Here is a 21,429-nt window from a genome sequence, read left to right as displayed (position 1 = left end):
CTTTTTGCATGGAATCAGTTCAGTGTTTGAGGAGATGCAGGAAAATTCTCAAGGGCTTATGGATCTCGGATCTCAGGGGCACCTGGGTGGCTCAGTCCTTAAGCATCTGCCTTCGGCTCAGGTCATGATCGCACGGTCCTGGGATCGAGCCCCACGGGCTCCCCGCTCTGCGGGAGGCCTGCTTCTCCCTCTCCCACTCCCCCTGCTTGTGTTCCCTCTCTCGCTGTGTCTCTCTCTGTCAAATAAATAAATAAATAAAATCTTAAAAAAAAAAAAAAAGGGCTTACAGGCTTACGGATCTCGCAATGTTGAGTGCAGAGCACTATGGCTAGGGCTTGAGTACTTGACCAGGCAAGCACCCGCTGCAGAAACACAGGAAGGCCTATGGCATCTGCCCAGGTCGGAAGGATGGAGTTGGGGAAAGGTGTGTGTGTTTTTGGGGGGGGCGGGAATCTGTGCTTGCCTGGTCCGCTTGGTAGTCTTTGAATGGGGCAACTTCCAGGTGGTGGAAATGGAGCGGGGCAGGGAAGCCTAGGCAGGTGCAGGGTGGGCGGGGCTGGGCCCTGTGCTTTGTCTTCAGGTGTTTGCGGAACCCTGGGGTGGGATGCCAGCTCCAAGGCCCCAGAGCCCTTGCACAGAGCACTTGCCTCTAACTGCCCAGTCCCCCAGAGAAGCAACTGAAACTGAGGTTGCAATTTAGGCTCTGCTGCTCCATCCAGCCTTCCATGCAGCCCCTGATGATGGCCCTGCAGCCCCTGCTGCTCCATCTGGCCTTCCTCAGGCTTGGCACCGCCGGGCCCTTGGTCCAGGGGCGTGGCTTTCGCTCGCAAACAGTTGGTAGGTGGAGAGTGTAAAGTCGTTAAGCTTTACGATTTGGACCCCAGGGCACCCACCCAAATGACCTTGACCTCCACCCTTCAGCCTGGCCATCCTTCTTCGACTTCAACTGGCCCCAGGAGGTTCAAGAAACCATCCAGATTCCGAACAATGGGAGTGCGCCCCTGCTCGTGGATGTGCAGGTGTTCGTGTCCAATGTATTTAACGTGGTAAGTGTCCTCCAGCCACGGAGGGAATAGGGCCCAGGTGCTGAGCCGGGGATGGGCCAAGACAGCCCCAGCCAGTGGTGGGGGTTCCTGCCTTTTGTCCCATAGCGCCCACCCCCGGGTGACACACTGCCCCCTTCCTCAGGACATCCTGCGGTACACACTGTCCTCCATGCTGCTGCTTCGGCTGGTAAGCGCCCGGGGGCTGGGGAAGGTGGGGTGGGAGAAACTTCTCTTTGTCCAGCTCAGAAGTACCGGTCTTCGTGAAACTGCCAAGCCAAGTGGCTTGCATATATATGGCAGCGGGAGGCTTAGTGGCCTCTTTTTGTCGCCAGTCCTGGCTGGACAGTCGTCTGGCCTGGAACACAAGTGTCCACCCGCAGCATGCAGTCACACTGCCCTGGGACTCACTCTGGACTCCGGGACTCACTATTCAGGAGGCGTAAGTGAGGCGAGGGTTCTTGTGCCAGGGGGCCCTCCTTAGTGACTGTCCCCCTCCCCGGTGGCCCTGCCAGACCACAGGCACACCCCACTGCCTCGTGTCTCCCTCACCCTTCTGGAACCGGGATGGCAGGGGAGGGCAGCTGGGCTAGGCTGGGGTCTCCCCCACCTCCCCCTTCTGAGAAGCGGCTGAGCCTCCTGCTGTGCTATCTCCCTCCACCAACAGGCTCTGGGTGGACTGGCAGGACCAGAGCCCACGGGCCCGAGTGGACCCCGACGGCCACGTCACCCTGTACCTGGCCCTCACCACGGAGACCAACTGTGACTTTGAGCTCCTCCACTTCCCCAGGGACCAGAGCGACTGCAACCTCAGCTTCTACGCTCTCAGCAACACTGGTGCTGACTGGACAGGAGCCGGGGGGTGGGGTCGGGGAGGGGAGGGGAGGGGGAGCCTCTGGCCTCCAGTGGACATCTGACATGGGGGCAGCCAGCCTGTGTCCACCCCAGGCTTAGGGGAGGAGATCCTAGAGCAGAGCCTGCTTCTCACGTGCACCTCCCAAATCTCCCTGACTCCGCGCCGCCCCCCCCCCCCCCCCCCCCCCCCCGCGCCCCCCAACGACCAGGCCCAAACTGCCGTGTCTGGGCCGCTTTTGTCAAGCCTAGAGGCCAAGGTTACCACAGCCACCCAGTAAATATCCCACAGACCCCTGGGTGATGTCCAGCTTGCCCCAGAACCCCCACCCTTGCCTCGCATCCCTCCCCCCTGGGAAATACTACAGCTGCTGCCCGCCCTGAGGCTAATATTGCAGGTGTGAGAGGATATCCTGGGCGATGAATCCAGGCCACGTCCCCCTCCAAGAAGCGGGGCCAAGTGCATTTAGTTTTACAATGAAAATTCACCTCTGAATCTGAGAAGGCCCTTCCCCTGGCTGGAGAGAACGTGGGGTGTTGCCAAGCCCATGCACAGAGCGCGTTCACCTCCCGGTCTGCCCCCAGCCACCATCAGAAGTCTCCATCAGCCCTGGATGCCGGCTAGTCCCTGCCGCACACTCCCAAGAGAGAGTCGGGGCCAGGGGCAACTCCTTCCTGCTTCCCCACTCTCCCCTGCCCCCCCTTCCAGTGCTAGAGCTGGAGTTCCGGGCCCGCGCAGTGAACGAGATCGTGAGTGTCAAGAGGGAATATGTAGTTCGGGATTTGAAGACCCAAGTCCCACCCCAGCAGCTGGTGCCCTGCTTCCAGGTGACGGTGAGTTGGAACGTGGCTGATGAGGGCTGATGGGGGCGTGAAGCTTGTGGTCAGAGGCCACGGTGCCACCTTTCAGCTGCCCAGCCCCCCATGCACCCCCCCCCCACCAAAGCCCTGACTTCCTTCCTTCCAGTTGCGCCTGCAGAACACAGCGCTGAAGGCCGTCATAGCTCTGCTGGTACCTGGGGAGGCGCTGCTGCTGGCTGACATGTGCGGGGGGCTGCTGCCCCTCCGGGCCACCGAGCGCATCGCCTACAAGGTGACCCTGCTGCTGGGCTACCTTGTCTTCCACTCTTCCCTGGTGCAGGCCCTGCCCAGCTCCTCCTCCTGCAACCCGCTGCTCAGTAAGTCGTGCGCCCCTCACCCGGCCCATGGGGGGCTCTGCTCAGCTCCTGGGGCACGAGGGGTGCAGACCTGGCCCTGACCTCCCCACCCCCTCCCGCCCCCAGTTTACTACTTCACGGTGCTGCTGCTCTTGCTGTCCGTCAGTACCATGGAGACCGTGCTGCTGGCCGCGCTGCCGGCTGGGGGCAACCTCAGCCCAGCCCCGAGAGGAGAGCAGCAGGACCGTGGGGACCCAGGACCGCATCCTGCAGGTGGGCAGGGCCCCCTCCTGGAGCGGGGGCAGAGGGAGGAATAAGGCCAGGAGCTGGTCCGATAGGGGCAGAGCGGACAGGCTGCCCACGTAGGGCTGAGGCCAGGGGTCACCAGGCTGGTTAGGGGCTCCGTGCATTCCGTCGGCCGGCTCCACTGCCCCTGGGCGCCACCATGTCTGTCCTTGGAGGACGCAGGTATGGAGCAGGGAGCAAGGGTAGCTTCCCTAAGGGCCCAGGTGACTTCAGACTCCCTGAGATAACCCTATACCCCTCGGAGCCTCTGTATAAGTGTGCTTCTTCAGCTCAAGATGGCCTGGAATGGGCCAGACCCCAACATTCACGGGTTGTAAATCTAAGGGAGGGAGAGAAACAGGCTGACAGCCCCCGGGGCTCACCCCCCTGCTCTGGGCCAGCATGCTGGGTGAGCCCTGAAACACTGCCTGCCTCCTCCCCCACCAGAAGCTCCCAGAGTGAAGGGGTCAAGAAGGAGCTGGGCTGAGGCTGCTGACCACATCTTCTTCCTGGTGTATGTGGTGGGGGTAGTGTGTAGCCAATTCTTCTTCATTGGATTCTGGATGTGGGCGACGTGCAAGTCTGACCCAGCCCCTGGCAAGGCCATACCCCACGGCGGACAGCCCAGGCTGTGACAGGGCCGGGCCCAGGGCTGCAGAGAGAGGACCATGACAGGGTCTCTGGAGAGAGGAGGAGGGAGGACGACTCTCTTCCCTAAGCCCGGAGGATCCCAGGCCACCCTGAGTTCTCCCTTCTGATAGCAGGCAAGCAGAACATGAAATAAACCCATCACCCTGGTGCCTTGCGCCTGCGCCTGCGCCTCAAGGGTCTGTCTTCGCTGAGCTCAGCTATTCGTTCTTGTCCTAAGTAGTTGGGGCTGCCACTTTGCACCCACCCCCCGCTGTGCTCCTGAACTTGTCACCACCACTGTGCACCAGTCATCTGGTCCCCATTTCTGCGACTACTGCTGCTCGGCCTCGGGCCCGGGAGCACCAGGCACCGGGAGACAGGAGCCTGGGTCAGGCCACACAGGGTGGCCGGAGCTTCTCAGGACTCCTTCTGCAGAGTGCTGGACCCCAGAGGGCGCGGGGAGAGGGCACTCCTGCTCCAGCCACGTAGGGGACGCCTGGGAGGGAGAACACCCCCAATTTTCAGGACTGTGGGTGATGGGGAGTACATTCTCCGCACTAAATCCACGCGCGGCTCAATCCCGCTTGCTTTTTCTCCATGGCCTCCGGCTGTACTGTGGCCTGCCCCTCTGGGCCCTGCCGTTTCTGGGCTCGAGGGGGCTTTCTCCACCCCCAGCTCTGAACCGGGCCGGAGGTGGGCTGTTTACCCTCCCGCTCTTGTACACATGAGGGAGCTGTGGGCACTGGCCCTTTGTCTTTCTTCTCTGTCCTTTCCTGTCTGGAAGCCGTTACGTGGCCCATGCAGGCGCAGGCTCATGAGACCTAAGGTGGGAAGGAACCCCAGTATTGTGGCAGAGTGCTGGTCTGGGGGAGCTCCAGGAAGAAATGCAAACCAGGACTCGAGGGCTCGGGGACAGGGCTCCGGGCTGGAGAAGGGGTGGACAAAGGTCCCTGTCCCAAAGGATGTCAAACTCACCAGGCCCAGAGGCAAGTTAACACTGATTTATCTGTCCAGTAACATGGCTGATCTGGCAGAACCAGGCAGGGACAGCAGCAGGCTCAGGCAGACGTGTCAAAGAGGCGATCGATCATGTCGCCCACCTGTTCCACGCGGTACTTGATGTACTTCTCTGGGTTCTTGGTGAAGGGCACGCTGCCATACCTGACCAGGCGCTGAGGTCAGGGGCAGGCTGGCGGCCCCCCAGCCCCACCTCAGCCTAAGGCACTCCTGACAGGGTGCCCCTGAGTCATGTCCCTGTCCGGCCCCAAAGCAGAGCCCAGGGCATGGGCTCTGCCACCCACACCTACATGCCCCTCTGGGTTTTCTTGAAGAAGAACAGAGCAGAGACCCAGCAGGGGAAGTGGGGGGCGCAGGGCTGGGGAGGTGGAGACAGAGCGCTCACCTGTGCAGAAAGGCCCCGTAGGTCTCCCTGACAATGTTTTTCTGAGCTTGGCGAATCTTGTCTCTCTGTTCCATGTCAGGAATAGCCCAGGCCTTCTGGATCTTGCACAGTTCCTCAAGGCCATCATTGAAACCCTGGCCGCCAAAAAAGGTGGAAATAGAAGTGACCCAAAGACAAAGACCCTGGGCCCATGTCCCTGTAACAGCAGCAGGGAGCAGTGGAGGGGAAGGGACCCCAACTCACCTTGAACCGCTCCTTGATCATCTGCCGCTCCTTGTCCCTGAGCTGGGGGTGGTGGGAGAGGGCCGAGAAAGTGTTCCTCAGAGCAGAACTGCCCGGCCACTGGCTCCTTCCCCAAACACCTGAGCCCAGCCCTTTCTCCTGCTGCCCTGTGGCCGCAGGCATCCTTCGCTCATCCCAGTGGGATGCTTGTCCATTTTCCCCCAGAAACGTGACAAAAAGTATCACATCCGCTAGACACCCCTTCCCAGCCCAGGCCTTCTGCCCACCTTGACTCCTGGTTGGAATACAGGTAGATTCTTCTCAGCGATGTAGTCAGTCACCTTTAACCAGCTGCCAGGTGGGGAGAGAGGCAGAAGGTAGAGGAGGGACTGCTTCCCAGGGGCTGGTTTGTTTTGTTTTTTAAATCTCTTGATCTACTAGGGGAGGGGGAGCTCGGCAATGGATCCCGGTCACAACTAAGCAGAGCACAGCTGAGATTTTTTCCTTGGGAAAAGAAAATGTTCAAGCTGCTGGCTTTTAAAATTAAGAACAGGAAACAGAATTCAATAAATTGAACAAATACTAGCAGCTACACTTCACATCGGTCTCCTGGAGAGTAAACACGGAGAAGCAGATGAGAAAGAGGAAGGGAGCAGAGGACAGACAAAGCAAGGAGAAGGGAGAGCACTCCCAGGAGACACACGCACACAAAGGAGAAACAAGGATAGGAGCAGTGGGAGCATGGCAGAGCGAGGTTCAGCAAGTTCAAGTGCTCTTGCAACCTTGCTCTTCGCTTGGCCTCACGTCCCCACACCTGTCAGGCAGCCTTCTGATTCTTCTTCGCCCGCACCCTAGGCACCGCACCCTCTGGAAATGCTGGCCACCTCAGGAAGCAGGTGGTGGTAGGGGCAGGTGGTCCCTCTCCACCCTGTGGGTGTGGTTAAACGGCAAGCAGAGGGCCAGGTCCACGGGGGAGCACTTCCCCATTACTGACCCCACTCTGAAGCTCGGACAAGAAGAGTGAGTGAAGGGTACAGCCTGGGGGTGAGGGGAGGGCGCAGCGGGGCCCACCTGCGCTGGTAGGTCTGGATCTGCTGCTCAATGTGCTCCCGGTAGGAGCGCTCAGCAGTCTTCTGGGTCACGGCCACCAGCTGGATCAGCTCAGACCTGGCGGGGGGGCGGGGGGGGGAGCAGAGGAGGACTGAACTGGCTCTCGGGGGCCCAAAGGTTGCTGGTCTCCGCAGCAGCACCCGTGGGGCCTGCCCTACACCGCCCCGGGTCCTGGGACTCCAAGGGCTAAAGCGCTGCTCTCCCCGCCTGGCCAGGCAGAGGGCACAGGCAGCCCCGGAAGGGTGGGCGGGTGGACCGGGCAGGTGGGAGCCGCGTGCACGCAGACACCTGCAGCCACTCACTTCTCCAAGGCCTTGAGGATGTAGTTGTAGTTGTTGTGCAGGAAGATGGCGCTCAGAGCCGGGTCCTCATACACCTTGGACTTGCTCAGGAGGTTCAGCTGCAGGTTGCCCAGGACCTTACCTGCACAGGGAGGGTGTGGCTACATGCATGGGCAGTCTGACCAAAACGACCCGATCGATGGCCCTCAAACCAACTCCAACCCTTGCCCTTGTCCCTAACTTCAGACTCCACAAGCCTCAGGAGCCCTCTGCCCAGCCCCGCTCAGCCCCTAAACCGGAAGTTGGGTTACAACTCCAAAGGTTGTGGAGGGGGTTCAGGCCTGGACAGAGACTAGCAGGAGGGCACAAAGCCAGGAAGGGAAAAGGCAGGGGAGCTGGGCGCCAGGGGCTGCTGGCCAGCTAGACAGCACTCACAGATATATGTGCTCAGCAGGCGCTTGCTGAACTCGGAGCTGTAGCTGGTGGCAGAAGAGCTGGTCTCTGGGAGGAGAGAAGGCCTGTTACTGCAGCCGTGGCAGCGGCCAGGACCCTCTCCGGCCTCCCCTCAGCCCCGGGAGCAGCTCTGGAAACCCTGGGAGGGGCCCCTGAGCCCTCCTCAGGCAGACTGGATGCAGAGGCGCTCAGGGCAGGGGGTGGGGGCTGCTAGGCTCCTTGCCTGCTGCAGGGAGCACTCCCTCAGCCTCTTCCCGGAACCCAGGGCAAGCCCCTCTATGGTGATGGGTGGCAAGGTTAATGAGCTGGCCTGTGATCGGCAGGAAGGCTGGTGGGACAGGAGTGGGACGCCCCCTGCCCCCCAGCCCCGACTCATGCTGGGTGCTGTCTACTACGACGCCTACTTATCCCATTTGTGAACAGCAGGGTCTTAGAGTAGGCTCCCCACGGCCTCTCCCCCTTCTCCCCTACTTCCCACAACCTCCTCTACCGGGCTCCCCTGAACAAGCAGGTGGCCAGGCGGCAGCGGTGTATGGGGAGGGAGGCGGCAAGCAGGTGCTGGGCTAGCCTGGAGGGTGCACTCAGGGTGCCGCGTGGATAAGCTCAGGGACAGAAAGTGGCCCTACAGGGAGCTGAGAGAGTTGGGAGTGCCCTGAAGACCCATGTCCCCCCTGACCCCCGCTCCCCAGTAGGTCCTGAGTCTGTCCAGATGCCTCCGTCCCCAAGGAACCTCACCCATGGGGTTTCAGAGGGGGTAGGATGGGGCTGCAGAGCCCTGCTGCTTACCTCGGGGGTCTAAAGGAATATTGTATGTGTCCCCAAGAACTACGGAGTGAAAGGCAGTGCACTCAGAGGGGAAGAGGGAGACAAAGAAGGGAGAAAGACGCAAAGTGCAAACACAGGTTAGAAACCGTGTCCCCCGGGTCAGGCAGACCCCTCCCCGTGACAGCCAGAGCACAGACAGCAGGACACACCCTGGCTGGACCCCTGAAGGTGAGGGAGCATGCAGCCAAGCAGGGATCTGGAGAACTGCAGGCCAGAGGCTGCTCCTGGCTCCCTCGCCCCCAAAGTGGAGGAAGGGGAGGGCCCGGGGGCCCCAACAAGTTGGGTCGGGCCTCGGTGCTCAGAAATGCCAACCTCCTTCCATGCCAACCTCCCCAGCTCCAGTGCCAGGGCAGCGGTCAGTGGGAAGACACCAGGCTGGCCCTGAGACGCCAGCCCACGGAACAGTCAGCTGTGTGAGACTAATCGGGAGGACAGGCGAACACAAGAGCAGGTGGAGAAATGCGGAAGGAGGGGCGAGGCAGGCAGGGCATCTTCGAACCAGGGAGTGCCACTCCCCAGAGCGAGGACGGTGGAAGGAGCCAGAAGGGAGGGAGGTCGGGTCAGGAAAGGCACAGTCAAACCCCACTCCACAGGGCCAGGGGAGATCTCTCCCAGAGGTGGCCAGTCGCCCCGTGTCTCCAGACAAGAGGGAGGAGTGGGGGACGGGTAGGGGGCCCCACTGGGAGGTGCCAAGTACCTTGGGAGGCCAGCATGGCCCCCGCTGTCTCCTGGAAGTCCAGGAGCTGCTGGAGGAAAAGGATGGCCTGTGTGGGGAGAAAACAGGTCCAGGAAGGTCAAGGGCAGGACCTCAAGGTCACACCTCCTCCCAAACGCACCCTCTTGGACCATTCCAGGCAAGTGCAGGGCCAGGGGTCTGCCCCGTGAAAAGGGTGGTTATAAGCTTCCTGCCCTACTGGAGACACGAAGTACTTTGCCATCCATCCTGCCACCAGCGTGCCGGCTCGGGGCCAGGCCAGGCCCTCTTCCCTCCCCAGGTGACCTTGGGCAGCACCTACGTTGCTTGTGAGCTCATGCACGGTGCCATCCTTGGGCATGTTGTATTCCTTGTCCGGATCATTCTGTGGAAAGAACAGCCCAGTTTCCTGAACCTGCTACCAAAGCCTTGGGCCCCACCCCGGGCCCCGGGCGGTCTGCTCTTGGTGCCACCTCCTGGCAGACAGGGGTCAGGGCGCCCCTCAGGCACGCAGGCCAGTGAGACAGGACAGGAAAAATGGGGCAGGAGGGTCACCCCTTGGGGGCTCAGGAGCCCCCTGGGAAAGAAAGGGAGGCACGTGGGTACTGACAGGAGACTAGCAGCCCCTCTTGGCGGCCTGCCCTCTGCAGGAGCTCCCGACGCAGGTCCCTGGTGGTCCTGCCCACAGCTCCTAGGGCCGCAGGTGGCCCCGGAGAGAGGGAGAGCACCTTGATGTTGTCGGCAAAGTCCTCCAGGGCCTTGGCTCCAACGGTCTCCATGGAGGTGATGAGGCCGGGCAGCTTGTTCTTGGTGCTGGCAGCTGTCCCCTGAGGAAGCACACAGCTACAGAGCAGACCCGGCTCCCTACCGGCCGCTCCCCTGCCCCTCACTGCCTCCCCTCCTGTTCCATCACCCCGGGAGGGGGTCCCCTCGCCCAGGGCCCTGCAGAAGCTGCTTCCATCCAGCTTCGGAGCAGAGGTGTGAGGGCGGAAAAGCCAGGCCAGGCAGCACGGTCCCCCGCTCCGTGTCCCCAAGGACCTTCCCGCCCACATACCTGGAGCACCTGGTCAAACTCAGGCTTGGTCTGCTTGAGGTGCCGCAGGATGGGAAAGACGGTGAGCACGGCAGAGAAGTCGTGCCTAATGATGGCCTTCCGGGCAGCAGACACGATGTTCTCCCCTTCGAGCATCAGCCCGTCCAGTGCGTCCTGAGAGAGCAGACCAAGGACGCGGCTCACAGAGAGGGCAGAGCGGTGAGACCTGCCTCCCAGGGACGGTCAGGGCCGCTGGAGGGGCTGGGGGAAGGCAGCATGCCCCAGCAGGGGACGGCAACCCTCCCCCCACACACATACATGGTGGAGATGGTGGGCGGCTACAGTTGAAGGCTACAGGCCAACAGGTCTGGCCCAAACTCCAGCTTCTGCAGCCACAGCTTTTGCAGGGGCATCTGGTTGGGGCTCAGGAGCAGGGTGGGGTGGGGCAGGACCTGGATCAGGGAGTCAAAGGTCTTTTTCTGATGGTGCTCAGGGATGACGTCCATCAGCAGCTGGTACTCGCTCTGGGCCAGCCTGACGAAGGCACTGATGCAGTGAATGTAGGCGTCGGTCTCCACGTCCAGTGTGTCATCTCTCCCTGGGGGGACAGCGGTGCCCCTGAGCTGCTGGTCTGCGGACAGCCGCTCTCCCTGCTGGGGGGGCATGGGTCTCCCCAGCTCCTGGCCTGTAGCCCAGGCGTACTGTTCCGGCAGAAAGCTGAGAGCATTCCAGCAGACCTGACTGCTTCGAAGAGAAAAAACAGGGCTGAATCCAGCCTTTGTCCTGGCTTCATTTTCGGCTCTGCCAGACAGTGATTACGTCCCAGAGCATCAGGTACTAGAGGTGGTGGGGAGACAGATGAAGGGATAAAGAGGGAAGAGCCCTAAATCGGCTTCCTGGCTATGGGGTACCTGTCCCCAGGACTGAGGAGTCTGAACTGTACTAGAAAGGGGGCAGCCACGGGTGGGTGCCCACCTCAAAGAGGCAGGCACCGTGGTCACCCATCTGAGAAAATGCCAGGCCACTGAAGGCAGTTCTCAGCCCCGCCAGACGTGGAATGTCTAAGAAGGCAGTGGGCTATGGCCTAGGAGGCTAGCTGGCATGGGGTCAAACTTTGAGAAGGGGCGATGAGTCCCAGAAAGGGAGGGCTTCTGCTGGTCAGCTGCCCCAGGAGAGCCGGGTCCCACTAGCGGAGGCTGGGGCAGCGGGTGCCCATAGGCAACCTGGTCCCACAAGCAAAGGAACGGGCTCCAAGTCAGAGCTTTGGAGCTGTTGTTGGAGTCAGATGTCAGCGCTCCCTGCCCTCCAGGGAGCCACCTTCCAAGTAGCGGCAGCTTCTCCCCTTGGCCCAGGCCCCGAGAGCCAGGCATACACTCCCATCTGGAGAGAGGCAAGGAGACCTAGTGCCCAAAAGAGAGACTTCAGAGAGAGAGGCAAACAGGCCTGGCTCATCCTCAGAGCAGAGCCCTCCAGGGACCGCGGCCAAGGCAGCGGCGGCTGCCCTCGGGCTGGGCTGCGGTACTCACCAGCCAGCGGCCCGTGCTTGTCGTTCAGGGCCTCGGACAGGTGCTTAACTCGGAAATCATGCTCGTGACCTAGCGAGACGTCGGCCATACAGACACAAGCAGCATTTACCCAGGGGCCGGGCGGGCTGCCCCCTCGGGGACAGGGAAGAAGCCCTCGATCTCCAGGAGGGGATGTGAGATGGGGGGGGCGGGCGCGCGGCGGCAGGGGAAGGGGCACCGGAGAGGGCCCTGAGCCCCTCCTCTGCCACGGACCACCTTGGGAACAGCCATTTCAAGCCTGACTTGCAGTGCCCCAGACCGTCCTTGAGAGCTGGTTCTCCAAGCCCGAGGCCAGGAGAAAGCCTGCGGGACGACCAAGGAAGGCTCTGGAGAGCTTCTGGCAGCTGAGGAGGGTCTGATGCTCGGCCCCAGGGGGTTTACCCACCTCACCATGTTTGGGGAGACTCGCAGTTAGAGAAATGTCACTGCTGAGTGAACGAGACAGCCTCCTTTGGTTCCCCAGGGTTATTCTTTGGAAGGAAGGTCAGGTCCACCAGGGCAGGGCTGTCCTTCCTCGGACAGGAGGCAAGGAGGGACATGGCCTACAGGCTGCCCATCCCCCTCGTGGCACACACTCCCCTTTCTAAAGCTGGGGAAGGTGGGGGTGGCCCAGAGGCCTAGGCCAGCTTGGTCCTGCCACTACTGGTCGGAGCGTGAAAGGGCTGCCCATAGCGAAGAACTTTTCTCTGAGTTCAAATAGGACACAAGGACAGAGACAGGGAGGGAGTAGGAAGCCTCAGGGAGGGCAGAGCTGCCGAAGGCCAGACAGGACCAGGCCGGGGCCACAGCACCTGCCCTGCGCCAGCTGGAGTGAGCGGCACCAGGCACCTTCTGTCCCCACCCCTGCCCCCTCCCAGGGACTCTCCCGCGGCCCTCCTGGGGGCTTGGAGGCTCTGCCCTGCCACGAGAGTGGACACATGGTGGCGGAGGAGGGAACAGAAGAACACAGGGTGATTACCTTCCAGAGGAATGAGGTTAGAGCCCCCCTTTTTCCCATCTAGACCATGCTGGGAATACTGTTTCAGAAGGTTCTGAGCCTTACGGATCGTCCCTGTCACCAGAGCCACACAGAGAGGAGACAAGAAGACCTAGGAAATGAGTGAGAGAAAACAGCAGCAGGCCTCCACCTGCCCCCCTCCCCGAGCCCCATACCCAGCCCCCCAACAGTGAGCATGCCCACATGCCATCTCTCCAGCAGGCCCCTTCCAGGACCCCCCAGAGGCACTACAGATGGGCAGGAAGGAACGGGCACGGGGCGTGCCCCACACGGGGCTCCCGATTCTACTCCTGACCCTCATGGTTCTGGATTTGAGTTCTCTTTAGGAAATGCAGTGGGTGAAGGAGACGAGATGGGCAAAGAGCCATCAGGAGAAGCCAAAAATAAAAAACACTACTGAGTAGCATTTAAGTCGGAAGAGACCAGGCTCAGGATGGAGGAGCTGGCGACGAAGCTCTCACACCCAGAGGACACAGCCAGGTTGGCGGAGTCTGGGGACCCCTGAGGCCGAGAGGCCCATGGCCCGGCCCGAAACACTAGGAGGCCGAGTTCCCAGGCATGCTCAGTGCTGGGACATGGACACACGGAGGTCAACGGAAAGCAGAGCCCGGGAGTTGGTGAGACAGGTCTGAGCTTCCTGGGAGAGCGGTGCCCAAGACAGAAGGCTTGGTGACCCTGAGGCAGCCTGGCCCTGTGCACCAAAGTCACCTGAACCCCCAAAGCAATCGCAGAAAACTCAGAAGCTTGGCTGGGGGTTAATGGAAGCCACCACACAGAGCTGGAGGCAGGACCGGACACGGGGGTGGGGGGGGCATGCTCGAGGCATGGAGGAAAAAAACAACAGTTAGTATCAAAAGTGAAATCAACAAAAACAAAACCACAGTGCCTACAGCCTCCCGGGTCAGCCACCTCTGTGGGAATGAGACACCTCAGGGCAGAAAATGCAGGATATAAAATAGACAAGAACAGCTGCCTTGTTAATAAGATGCACTAGGAGCGGGAAAGAGGCCCCCACACATAACTCTGGTCCATCTTCCCTGGAGACTCCTGCGTCCCCCACCCCCAGCCATGTCTCTGAACACAGTGAGGCTGCCTGAGTTCTGGCAGGCCCCCCAAAAAGCTGGGGGAGAAAGGACAAGGTCTGGAGTGGCTCCTTTCTTTCTGTTTGGACCATGTGACAATCAGCTACTAATGACCAAGTTCACGGCCCTGGCTCAGCATCTGTCTCCCTGTGTTCTCCCCATTCAGTGAGCGGTCCTGCTAATGAGCCAATCAGATTCCTGCCCCACAGCCAACCCGCAGCAGATGGGCCTGCACACGGGCGTTGAGGAGCCTCGCCAGCGTGCTGGCATGGACGAAGACCAAGGACACTGATCGGGCAGCCGCCAAGCCCATCAGGTGCCCAGTGACCACAGAGATGCCGAGATTGGTATTAAATTACTGACCGACTGAGGCCTCCCTGCTCCTCTCCTCCAAGCCAGGAGCGGATGTCCCAGGGGCCTGGCTCCCTAGTTTTCCACATCAGTCCCAACCCCCGGGTTGCTGACAATCTTGAAACTCTGCAGCAACCACAGGGATCCTCGCAGCCCGAGTCTTCCTCTGGGGTCCGTAAGCCAAGGACAGACTAGGCCCGCTGTGAGCCCCACCACGGCCAGCCAACACTCTGGGGGCGGTGCAGACCAGGTCTGGCCTGCCCCCGCCCACCCCCCACTCCGTGGGCCTGTCAGAGAGGAGATGGAGAAGAGAGCCCAGACCAGCCAAGGCAGGCAGCCTCACAGCCTCACAGAGGGAGACAGCCCCTGCCCAAAGCACAGAGGCACAGGGATGGACCGACCGAGTGCTGGCAGCTGCGGCCCAGCAGGCTGGCTCAGCACAGTCATTATTAGGAGCAGGTTTTTAGGTGACGGCCAGGAGATCTGCACTGGAGGTGAGGAGCCATACACCTCCTGCTGGGGCCACCAGTCCTCTGCTCGCTTGGCCCACTGAGGGCAGCCTCTACGCTGCCCTTTCTCCAAACCCCAATTAAAGGCCTGAGCAGGAGCAGGTGCTCTCTGAGGGGCAAGGGCGAAAAACACTCTACACATAGCCTGCTGTCACGAGGGGAGGGTCCCACAGGCCACACCGGGCATGTCCCTGCAGCCACAGCTCGGCAGTGTGGGCTAAGGTGGAAGCAGCCCCTGGCTCTTGAGCTTTCTCTCCCCGGTGCTGCTCCCGGTGGCCCCTTGCCCTGCAACATCCTAGCCTCTCCTTCAGCTGAGGACAGCATCTCTCGGCAGCTCGAGACAGCCAGGCTTGCCAGGCTGCGGCTGACACACAAGGACATTTCACCCGGAGCATGGAGCTTCAGTAGATGGGGACTTGCTAGGTGGGGAGACACCTGCTTTCTGCCCTCTGTACCCACAGTCAGGGGCCACCGGGAGGATAAGCTCTGAAGGGGCTGACGCTGCTAACCCCAGGGCGGCCTAAGGCCATGCAGGTCCCACACAGCCTTCTGGGTGGGGCTTAATGGGCCGGGGTCAGGGCTCACCTGGCCTCTTGATGGGCTTCTTGGTGGGCGTGTCTTTCCTCTTGTTAGGGATAGCAGGCGAGTAGGGAACCCCAGAGGAAGAACTGCTCTTCCGGAAATGTTCCTTCAGGCCCTTGATGGAGCGGTCTAGCTGGCTGGAGCGAATCTGGTAGTAGACATTCATGAAATCTGAGGAGAGAGGGGGTGACAGATCTGTGGCAGCTGGGGACTCTGCCTCTCTTTCCCCTCTAGATGCAGTGGGCAGGGCAGTAGTAGGGCCTCCTATTTCAGTTTGCTAACTCGTTCCTAGCATCTGCTATGGCTCCCAGCCACCCACACGGCCTGGTTCCAATTTAAGCCATCTTAAAAGGGCAAATATCCCCCAAAAGAACTGCTAATTAAGTTTTGAAGGTAAAATTCTTTTAGATAAAAAAATATAAAATTAGGAAGCACCTGGGTGGCTCAGGTGGTTGAGCGTCCAATTCTTGGTTTCAGCTCAGGTCATGATCTCATGGGTTGTGAGATCGAGCCCCACGTCAGGTTCCATGCTCAACAGGGAATCTGCTTAAGACTCTCCCTCTGCCCCTCCCCACCGCGTGCACACCCTCTCTCTCAAATGAATAAAGAACATCTTTTTAGAAAAAACTAACTAAATAAAATTAACATCGAGATTCACCTGGCAAGGGGTCAAAGGATACGAGCAATTTATAGGAGGCAAAGAGACCACAAATGTCAGTGAATGAAAAACACACTATATCTTTAGCCATTCATGATATGCAAATTTTTTTAAAAAGGACCATGACAGCCCTGGCTAAGATAAATAAAATTAATGAAGGAAAAAGAGCCATGGGACCGTTGATGGCTCTTTGGACCCCACCTACCTGGAGATGAGATTCCAATGGCGGAAAGGTACAAATCTGTCTGGACACGTCTACCTGATAGCTGCATCTCTGAGAAAACACCCAAAGAACTCCCCATATGAGGAAAGCAATCCACACAAGTATGCTCACTGCAGCACTTTCTATCAATACTGGAAAACTGGAGACTCCAAAAATGCAAATGGGCAAGGAAACACTACATTTCAGCAGTTCCCAACCAAGGTGTTGCAAGGAGCCCCAGTGTAAAAAATGGGCTGAAGCACAGGGGTATGGAGGCTGTCCACTGGCCTCTCTTTTATCCCTAAAAATCTGCTGAGCCCAAGGCCCCCTAAAGTGCAGCTTAGGAGCCGTGGATGTGTTCACACAGTCACATAAGCTATAGATTTATTGCTTGTGTATCATTTCCTATTAAACTTCTTTTTATGAAAAAAAAAAAAAAAAAAACCAGCCGGATTAAAGAAATAAAGCGGGGAGAAGACCCCACTCCATCTGGCGCTGCCACCTGGGTCCTCGCACCTTGGTTACGGCCGTATTCCACCAGCCAGCGGGAGATGCGGATCACGTCCTGGAGCACTCCCTCGGGCAGGTGCTCCAGCGGCACCTCCTCCTGGACCTCCAGCTCATCCTCACCACTGATCAGATCCAGAATGAGCACAGGGGACACGACCTTGCTGTGCCTGGTCATCAGGCTGCGGAACTCGGACTCCAGCGACTCCTTTCCGCGCTCGAACAGCAGCTTCTACGGGGACAACAGGAGGAAGGAAGGGAGAGGGTTCGGCTGCTTCAGCATCCAGCTGGCCCTTCCTCTGCCTTCACTTCCTTTAACCCGGAGAAGAAACACCAGGAAGCCCTCTCTGCTTATGTCTTTGCCTCATGTTCCCTCAAATTCTATGTTCACAGGTGAAACTCAAAGTTTTACAAGACACAGGTGCTTCACAAATATTGGCCGATGATTTTCCCAATGGGCCATTACTCTGTCTTCTTGTTAGAAAAGGGTTTGCGAGAGAAAAAAAATAGATAAATAGAACTATGTCAAATGAAAAACTTTTGTCCTACAAATGACACCATCAAAACGGCGAAAGGACAACCCGCAGGATGAAAGAGAACATTTGCAAATTATATACCCAATAAGAAACAGATAGCCAGAACACACAAGAGAACAGAAAACATCCGTCCAAACCAAAAGTACACATGAGGGCTCATAGCAACGTTATTTGTAACTGCCAAAATGTGGAGCATCCATCAAGTGGCGAACGTGGTCCATCCACACAACTCAACGTTCCTCAGCCATACCATGAATGAAGAACTGACACACACCACCACGTGCCCGAACCTTCAAAACATTACATGAAGTAGAAAAAGGCAGACACAAAAGGTCACATATTATACGATTCCATTCACATGAGAAGCCCGGACTAGACAAATCGGGAGAAACAGAGTATAGACAAGTGACTGGCAGGAGCTGCGTGACTGGGGAGAGGAGCGGAGGGGAGTGGCTGTCAACGGTCCAGTGTCCCTCATGAGACCAAGGCAGGGACTGGTGTCTCCAAGCCTCCCACAGTAGCCCACTGGCCCCTCACCACTTTGTTGAGCTCTGGGCTGTCTGGGCTATTGTCCTGGAAGTACTCCACGGCCTTCTGAATCTTGGCCATGCTCCCCAGGTACTCCTCCAGCCTGCCTGTGGGGCTGTGAAGGAAAAGAGCTACATCAGCCTGGGCAGATGGAAGAAGAGAAAGGACCAAGAGAATGGTATTTGGAAGAGAACAGAATTAATACAGGGGACTCCGGGCTCAAATATATTCAAACCCTCTCTTCTAAAGCTTAGTGTTGCTGGCCCAAGAGGTGTTAGCAATGTGAGCCTCTGGCCCTAGCTCACCCCTCCCTGATGATTTTCTCAGTGTCACTGGCCACATGGTAGTAGCTGATGACATGGTCCAGGCAGGAGAGAGTCTTCTCAACATTCTCCTGCAGTCGCTGCAGGTTCTCTGTCTGCTTGTGCACAGGGATGATGGAGTTCTCCAGCTTCATAAGGCGGCTCTCAAAGGATGACAGGATAGACACCTGTGGGGGACAGCCCAGTCTCAGGACTCAGTCTTGTGCCAGGACTGCTTCTACCCACCCACCAGGTCTTTGGCATTTGCTGTCTTTCCTCTGGTTTTCTTTCTTTTATAAAAAAAAAAAAAAAGATTTTATTTATTTATTTTGACAGAGAGAGAAAGAGAGCATAAGCAGGGGGAGTGGGAGAGAGAGAAGCGGGCTCCCTGCTGAGCAGGGAGCCCGATGCAGGACTCGATCCCAGGACCCTGGGATCATGACCTGAGCCGAAGGCAGATGCTTCACTGACTGAGACACCCAGGTGCCCCTCCTCTGATTTTCTAGATAATAAAGTCCATGAGGGAAGGGATAGGGTGTACGTGTCCACCACTGTATCTATCCCCAACACCCACCATGTGCACAGCACATAGGAGGTGGTCCAAATAAACTGGATGAGGTTTGCCCTGCAGGAGGCAAACCATGCATCAAATGAACTCCTTCTAAGATAATCACCCCAGGAGGGACTCCCCTCCACCCTCTGAAGCCAAATCTCAATTTCACTTCTCTCTGAAGCTTTCCTAGACTGAACAGGAAGTAGTTTCATACAGAGTAGCCTCAAATGCATTGCTAGTACCTTCAAAACCCTCTCTCTCTGAGGGTGAATCTCTATTTAATAATTTAATAAGGACGAGGACTTTATGACTGTGTTCCTAAACACATACCCAAAGTTTGTATCTACTCAATATGAGCTTTTCCAGTCTCCTCTAGAAATAAGGAAGGAAACTCCTATTTGCTGAGCACCTGTTGTAGACCAGCTACTATGCAAGATGCATTCCCATTCATTGTCTCCTATGACCTTCCCAGCCACGCTGGGAGATTGGCATTGCCTCTTTTAGTAGATGAGTTGACTGAAGCTCAGTGTTACCTGTCAGGAGCCACATAGAAATAAGTGGAGAGGGCGGCGCCTGGGTGGCTCAGTCAGTTGGGCGTCTGCCTTTGGCTCGGGCCATGATCCTGGAGTCCCTGGATCGAGTCCCGAATCGGGCTCCCCGCTCAGCGGGCAGCTTGCTTCTCCCTCTGCCCTTCACCCCGCTCTCTCTGACTCTCGTTCTCTCAAATAAATAAATAAAATCTTAAACAAAGAAAAAGAAGAGGAAGTGGAGGGGCGAGAACTAGATCCCAGCTCTGATTTCAAAGCTCCTTCTACCCCTAAAGCCCTCTGAGGTGAAGGCTGAGTTTTCTCTGCCCTCAGTAATCTCAAAATCTCAGGCCACCCTTGCCCTCTGATCATCACCTGAATTGAGGATGACACACGACCACTACCCAGCTCACATAAACCAGTCTCGCTATATGTTTGCGGAAGGAGAGAACGAAGAATGGAGAGCTTGGAGAGAAAGCAGAAAGCCTGCGCCAGCAGGGGCTGCGGCATCGTCGGTGAAGGAGCAGAAAACGGGGGAGCTAGATGAGAGACACCCCACACTGCTGCTAGAGAAACCCACACATTACCACCATCATGACCCAGGCTCGAACTCCTGGCTTTATGTAAAAAGGGCTCTCCTCCAGTCTGGAGGCCTGTCTGCCCCTCCCACCTGAGGGGTTACTCACCATGTTTTTGGTGAGCTGGTCGCTCTTCTCCAGGCTGTCTCGGATGAAGGACAGCGTCTCCTCCTCCTGGGGGAAGCGGAGCGGAGCACATCACAAGAAGCTGGAGGCTAACGAACATCGCGTCCCAGCCCCACGGCCTCGCCCCCAACCCTATCTCCTCGCAGGGACTGCTCCCTCCCAGCCCTGCCTCCTCCCTGAGGAGATGCCCCGGCCCGGATCTCGGCCCCTTCCCTCACCTGCTCCCCATCCCCAGCCTCACCTGCTTCAGCTTGTCCTCGATCTCCCGCCGCCGGGCGGACGCCTCCTGCGGAGGAATCATCGCCTCGGCCCAGCGGCCCCCACTGCCGGGTGGCTAGTCTCTGCGTGACCCCTCGACTCCCGTCTCTGCCACACCCACTTCCGCCCTTGGCCCCGCCCCCGCGGCGCGCTAGTGGTGCCATAGTGGGAATGGCAAGCGGAACTGAGTAACAGGCCTGGGAAGGTGGCCATCTTGGGTGTGGCAAGTGCGGGGTTCTCGGCCTTGTCAGAGAAGGTTCACAGGCCGCGTTGTTGTATCGCTCCGCTGACCGGACGCTCTTGGAGTTCACTTGCGGTCTTCGTATGAAGGCCGACCGCTCTGACAGAGGCCGCTGGGGCAGGCCACAAGTTGGTTTCCCTAGTTCGCCTTTTATGTCCAGGCACGGATGTCGCCTTCCCCGCAGACCACAGCACAGAGCATGTCACACAGTAGGCCCGGAACGTGTGGCCATTTGATGAACCAGGGGCTTGTGGAGTCGCTCCTTCCTTCGGCCCTGCATTACGCAAAAGTACGGAGCGGGCCTTGTGTGCAAGCCCCGAACTGGGGGGGGCGGGGTGCTGGGGACAGAGTGGTCGCCCATGGCCCCGGTGGCATCTGTAACCATAAACCTGCCTTGTGTGGAGCCCAGCCAAATTCCCGGGGCTGGCGGAGTCCTCGGAGCATCCATCCCCGGGGGGCCGGGGGCTTGGAGCGTGCTGTCCAAGCCTCACCCTAGAGCGTCTCTTTTGGAGAGAGCTCTGTGGTTTTATTTGTTGGGGGTGAGAACTTGGCTGCTGGTGAAAGTGTCTTCCGCTGGGAGCTCACCTCGTCTGGAAAAGGTGCAAGGGGAAGGCTGAAAGATGTCAAACCTGTCTGAGGGATTGGGCCCAGCCCCTTAACTGTTTCTCATAGAGGCTTTGGGGCAATCAGAAAGGCTTGGAGGGCCGGCAGGGCCCCTTCTCCAGAGTTCCAAAACATTCTAACTCATCTGCCCGGAGCCTCCAGTGCGGACACTCCTGGATCAAGGTTCCTGCGGGGCTGGGTGTTCAGCTTTCACCACAAGACTCAGCTCCTGCAAAACCTAATGTCACTCCTTCTCCATCCCTTCCCTGCCCACCCTGCCTCTGGCCCGCGTCCTTGGGGAGGTAAATAGCTGTGTGGCTTTGCTCAGTTCTTTGTGGATCCAGCATCCAGGCAGAAAGGGATAGACAACAAGGCGTGTGCTGGTGGGTGAGAATATTTTGGGATACCAAGTCCTTGTGTTCCCAAGGCCCCCCAGGACCCACCACATCCAAGAGGAGGAAGAAATGGGACTGGGGCCTGGAGCTTGGAGAGAGATTGGGGAGCTCTTCTGCTGGGGCATGAGGACAATTTCAGATCCGGAGGGCAGTCAGGAAAGTGGGATTGAAGGAAATCTCCAAGCGCAGCCCTGTTGGAGATGGGGGAGATAAAAAGGCAGAGTCATTGTGGGAGGGCACCTGGGATGATTTCACTGAGGCAGTCCTTGTGCCGTCCTGAGAACTAAGTAAAGGGGAAAGTTCAGTGCCACAGTACAGAACGAGGGCCTGGAGCACTATGGT

The 21,429-nt window shown here is 58.5% G+C and overlaps 2 protein-coding genes across 8 annotated transcripts; one reads left to right on the top strand and one right to left on the bottom strand.

The window, feature by feature from the left end:
• Positions 1-740: 740 nt before the first annotated feature.
• ZACN (zinc activated ion channel) lies at positions 741-4,065 on the top strand. The gene is made up of 9 exons (XM_025859813.2): positions 741-837; positions 922-1,046; positions 1,189-1,233; positions 1,379-1,485; positions 1,711-1,880; positions 2,605-2,729; positions 2,863-3,073; positions 3,179-3,325; positions 3,785-4,065. Exons 1-9 carry the CDS (start codon positions 741-743, stop codon positions 3,970-3,972), a joined length of 1,215 nt encoding a protein of 404 aa, XP_025715598.1. The 3' UTR covers positions 3,973-4,065.
• An 888-nt stretch (positions 4,066-4,953) lies between these two features.
• On the bottom strand, positions 4,954-19,964 carry EXOC7 (exocyst complex component 7). Of its 7 annotated transcripts, XM_073885947.1 has the most exons (21): positions 19,832-19,964; positions 19,573-19,638; positions 17,810-17,994; positions 17,514-17,619; positions 16,450-16,672; positions 15,077-15,244; positions 12,511-12,603; positions 11,514-11,582; positions 10,440-10,585; positions 10,009-10,161; positions 9,683-9,781; positions 9,277-9,339; positions 8,958-9,024; positions 8,222-8,260; positions 7,418-7,483; positions 7,004-7,124; positions 6,663-6,758; positions 5,879-5,942; positions 5,613-5,654; positions 5,370-5,503; positions 4,954-5,128 (listed from the first exon to the last, which is right to left on the bottom strand). In XM_073885947.1, the coding sequence occupies exons 1-21, from the start codon at positions 19,889-19,891 to the stop codon at positions 5,026-5,028; spliced, it is 2,163 nt and encodes a 720-aa protein (XP_073742048.1). In that variant the 5' UTR covers positions 19,892-19,964; the 3' UTR covers positions 4,954-5,025. The 7 variants fall into 7 exon arrangements, with proteins under 7 accessions (XP_073742048.1, XP_025715597.1, XP_073742049.1 ...); XM_025859812.2 differs by lacking the exon at positions 8,222-8,260; XM_073885948.1 differs by lacking the exon at positions 11,514-11,582.
• Between the last annotated feature and the right edge of the window lie 1,465 nt (positions 19,965-21,429).

Source organism: Callorhinus ursinus, unplaced genomic scaffold (assembly GCF_003265705.2).
Source record: "Callorhinus ursinus isolate GAN/ISIS: 27379988/994484 unplaced genomic scaffold, GSC_fseal_2.0 scaffold68, whole genome shotgun sequence".
Lineage (NCBI taxonomy): Eukaryota > Metazoa > Chordata > Mammalia > Carnivora > Otariidae > Callorhinus > Callorhinus ursinus.
Note: the sequence above shows the minus strand (reverse complement) of the source record. Positions and strands in the feature narration are given on the sequence as shown.

What these genes read in the sequence shown, in the direction of transcription:
- ZACN (XM_025859813.2), top strand. Translation starts at nt 741, where the DNA reads ATGGCCCTGCAGCCCCTGCTGCTCCATCTGGCCTTCCTCAGGCTTGGC. An exon ending in CCATGCTGCTGCTTCGGCTG is followed by an intron (nt 1,234 to 1,378) that starts GTAAGCGCCCGG and finishes TTTTGTCGCCAG; the next exon opens with TCCTGGCTGGACAGTCGTCT. An exon ending in CTCCTGCAACCCGCTGCTCA is followed by an intron (nt 3,074 to 3,178) that starts GTAAGTCGTGCG and finishes TCCCGCCCCCAG; the next exon opens with TTTACTACTTCACGGTGCTG.
- EXOC7 (XM_073885947.1), bottom strand. Translation starts at nt 19,891, where the DNA reads ATGATTCCTCCGCAGGAGGCGTCCGCCCGGCGGCGGGAGATCGAGGAC. An exon ending in AGTTTGACCAGGTGCTCCAG is followed by an intron (nt 9,782 to 10,008) that starts GTATGTGGGCGG and finishes GTGCTTCCTCAG; the next exon opens with GGGACAGCTGCCAGCACCAA. An exon ending in ACTTTGCCGACAACATCAAG is followed by an intron (nt 9,340 to 9,682) that starts GTGCTCTCCCTC and finishes TTCTTTCCACAG; the next exon opens with AATGATCCGGACAAGGAATA.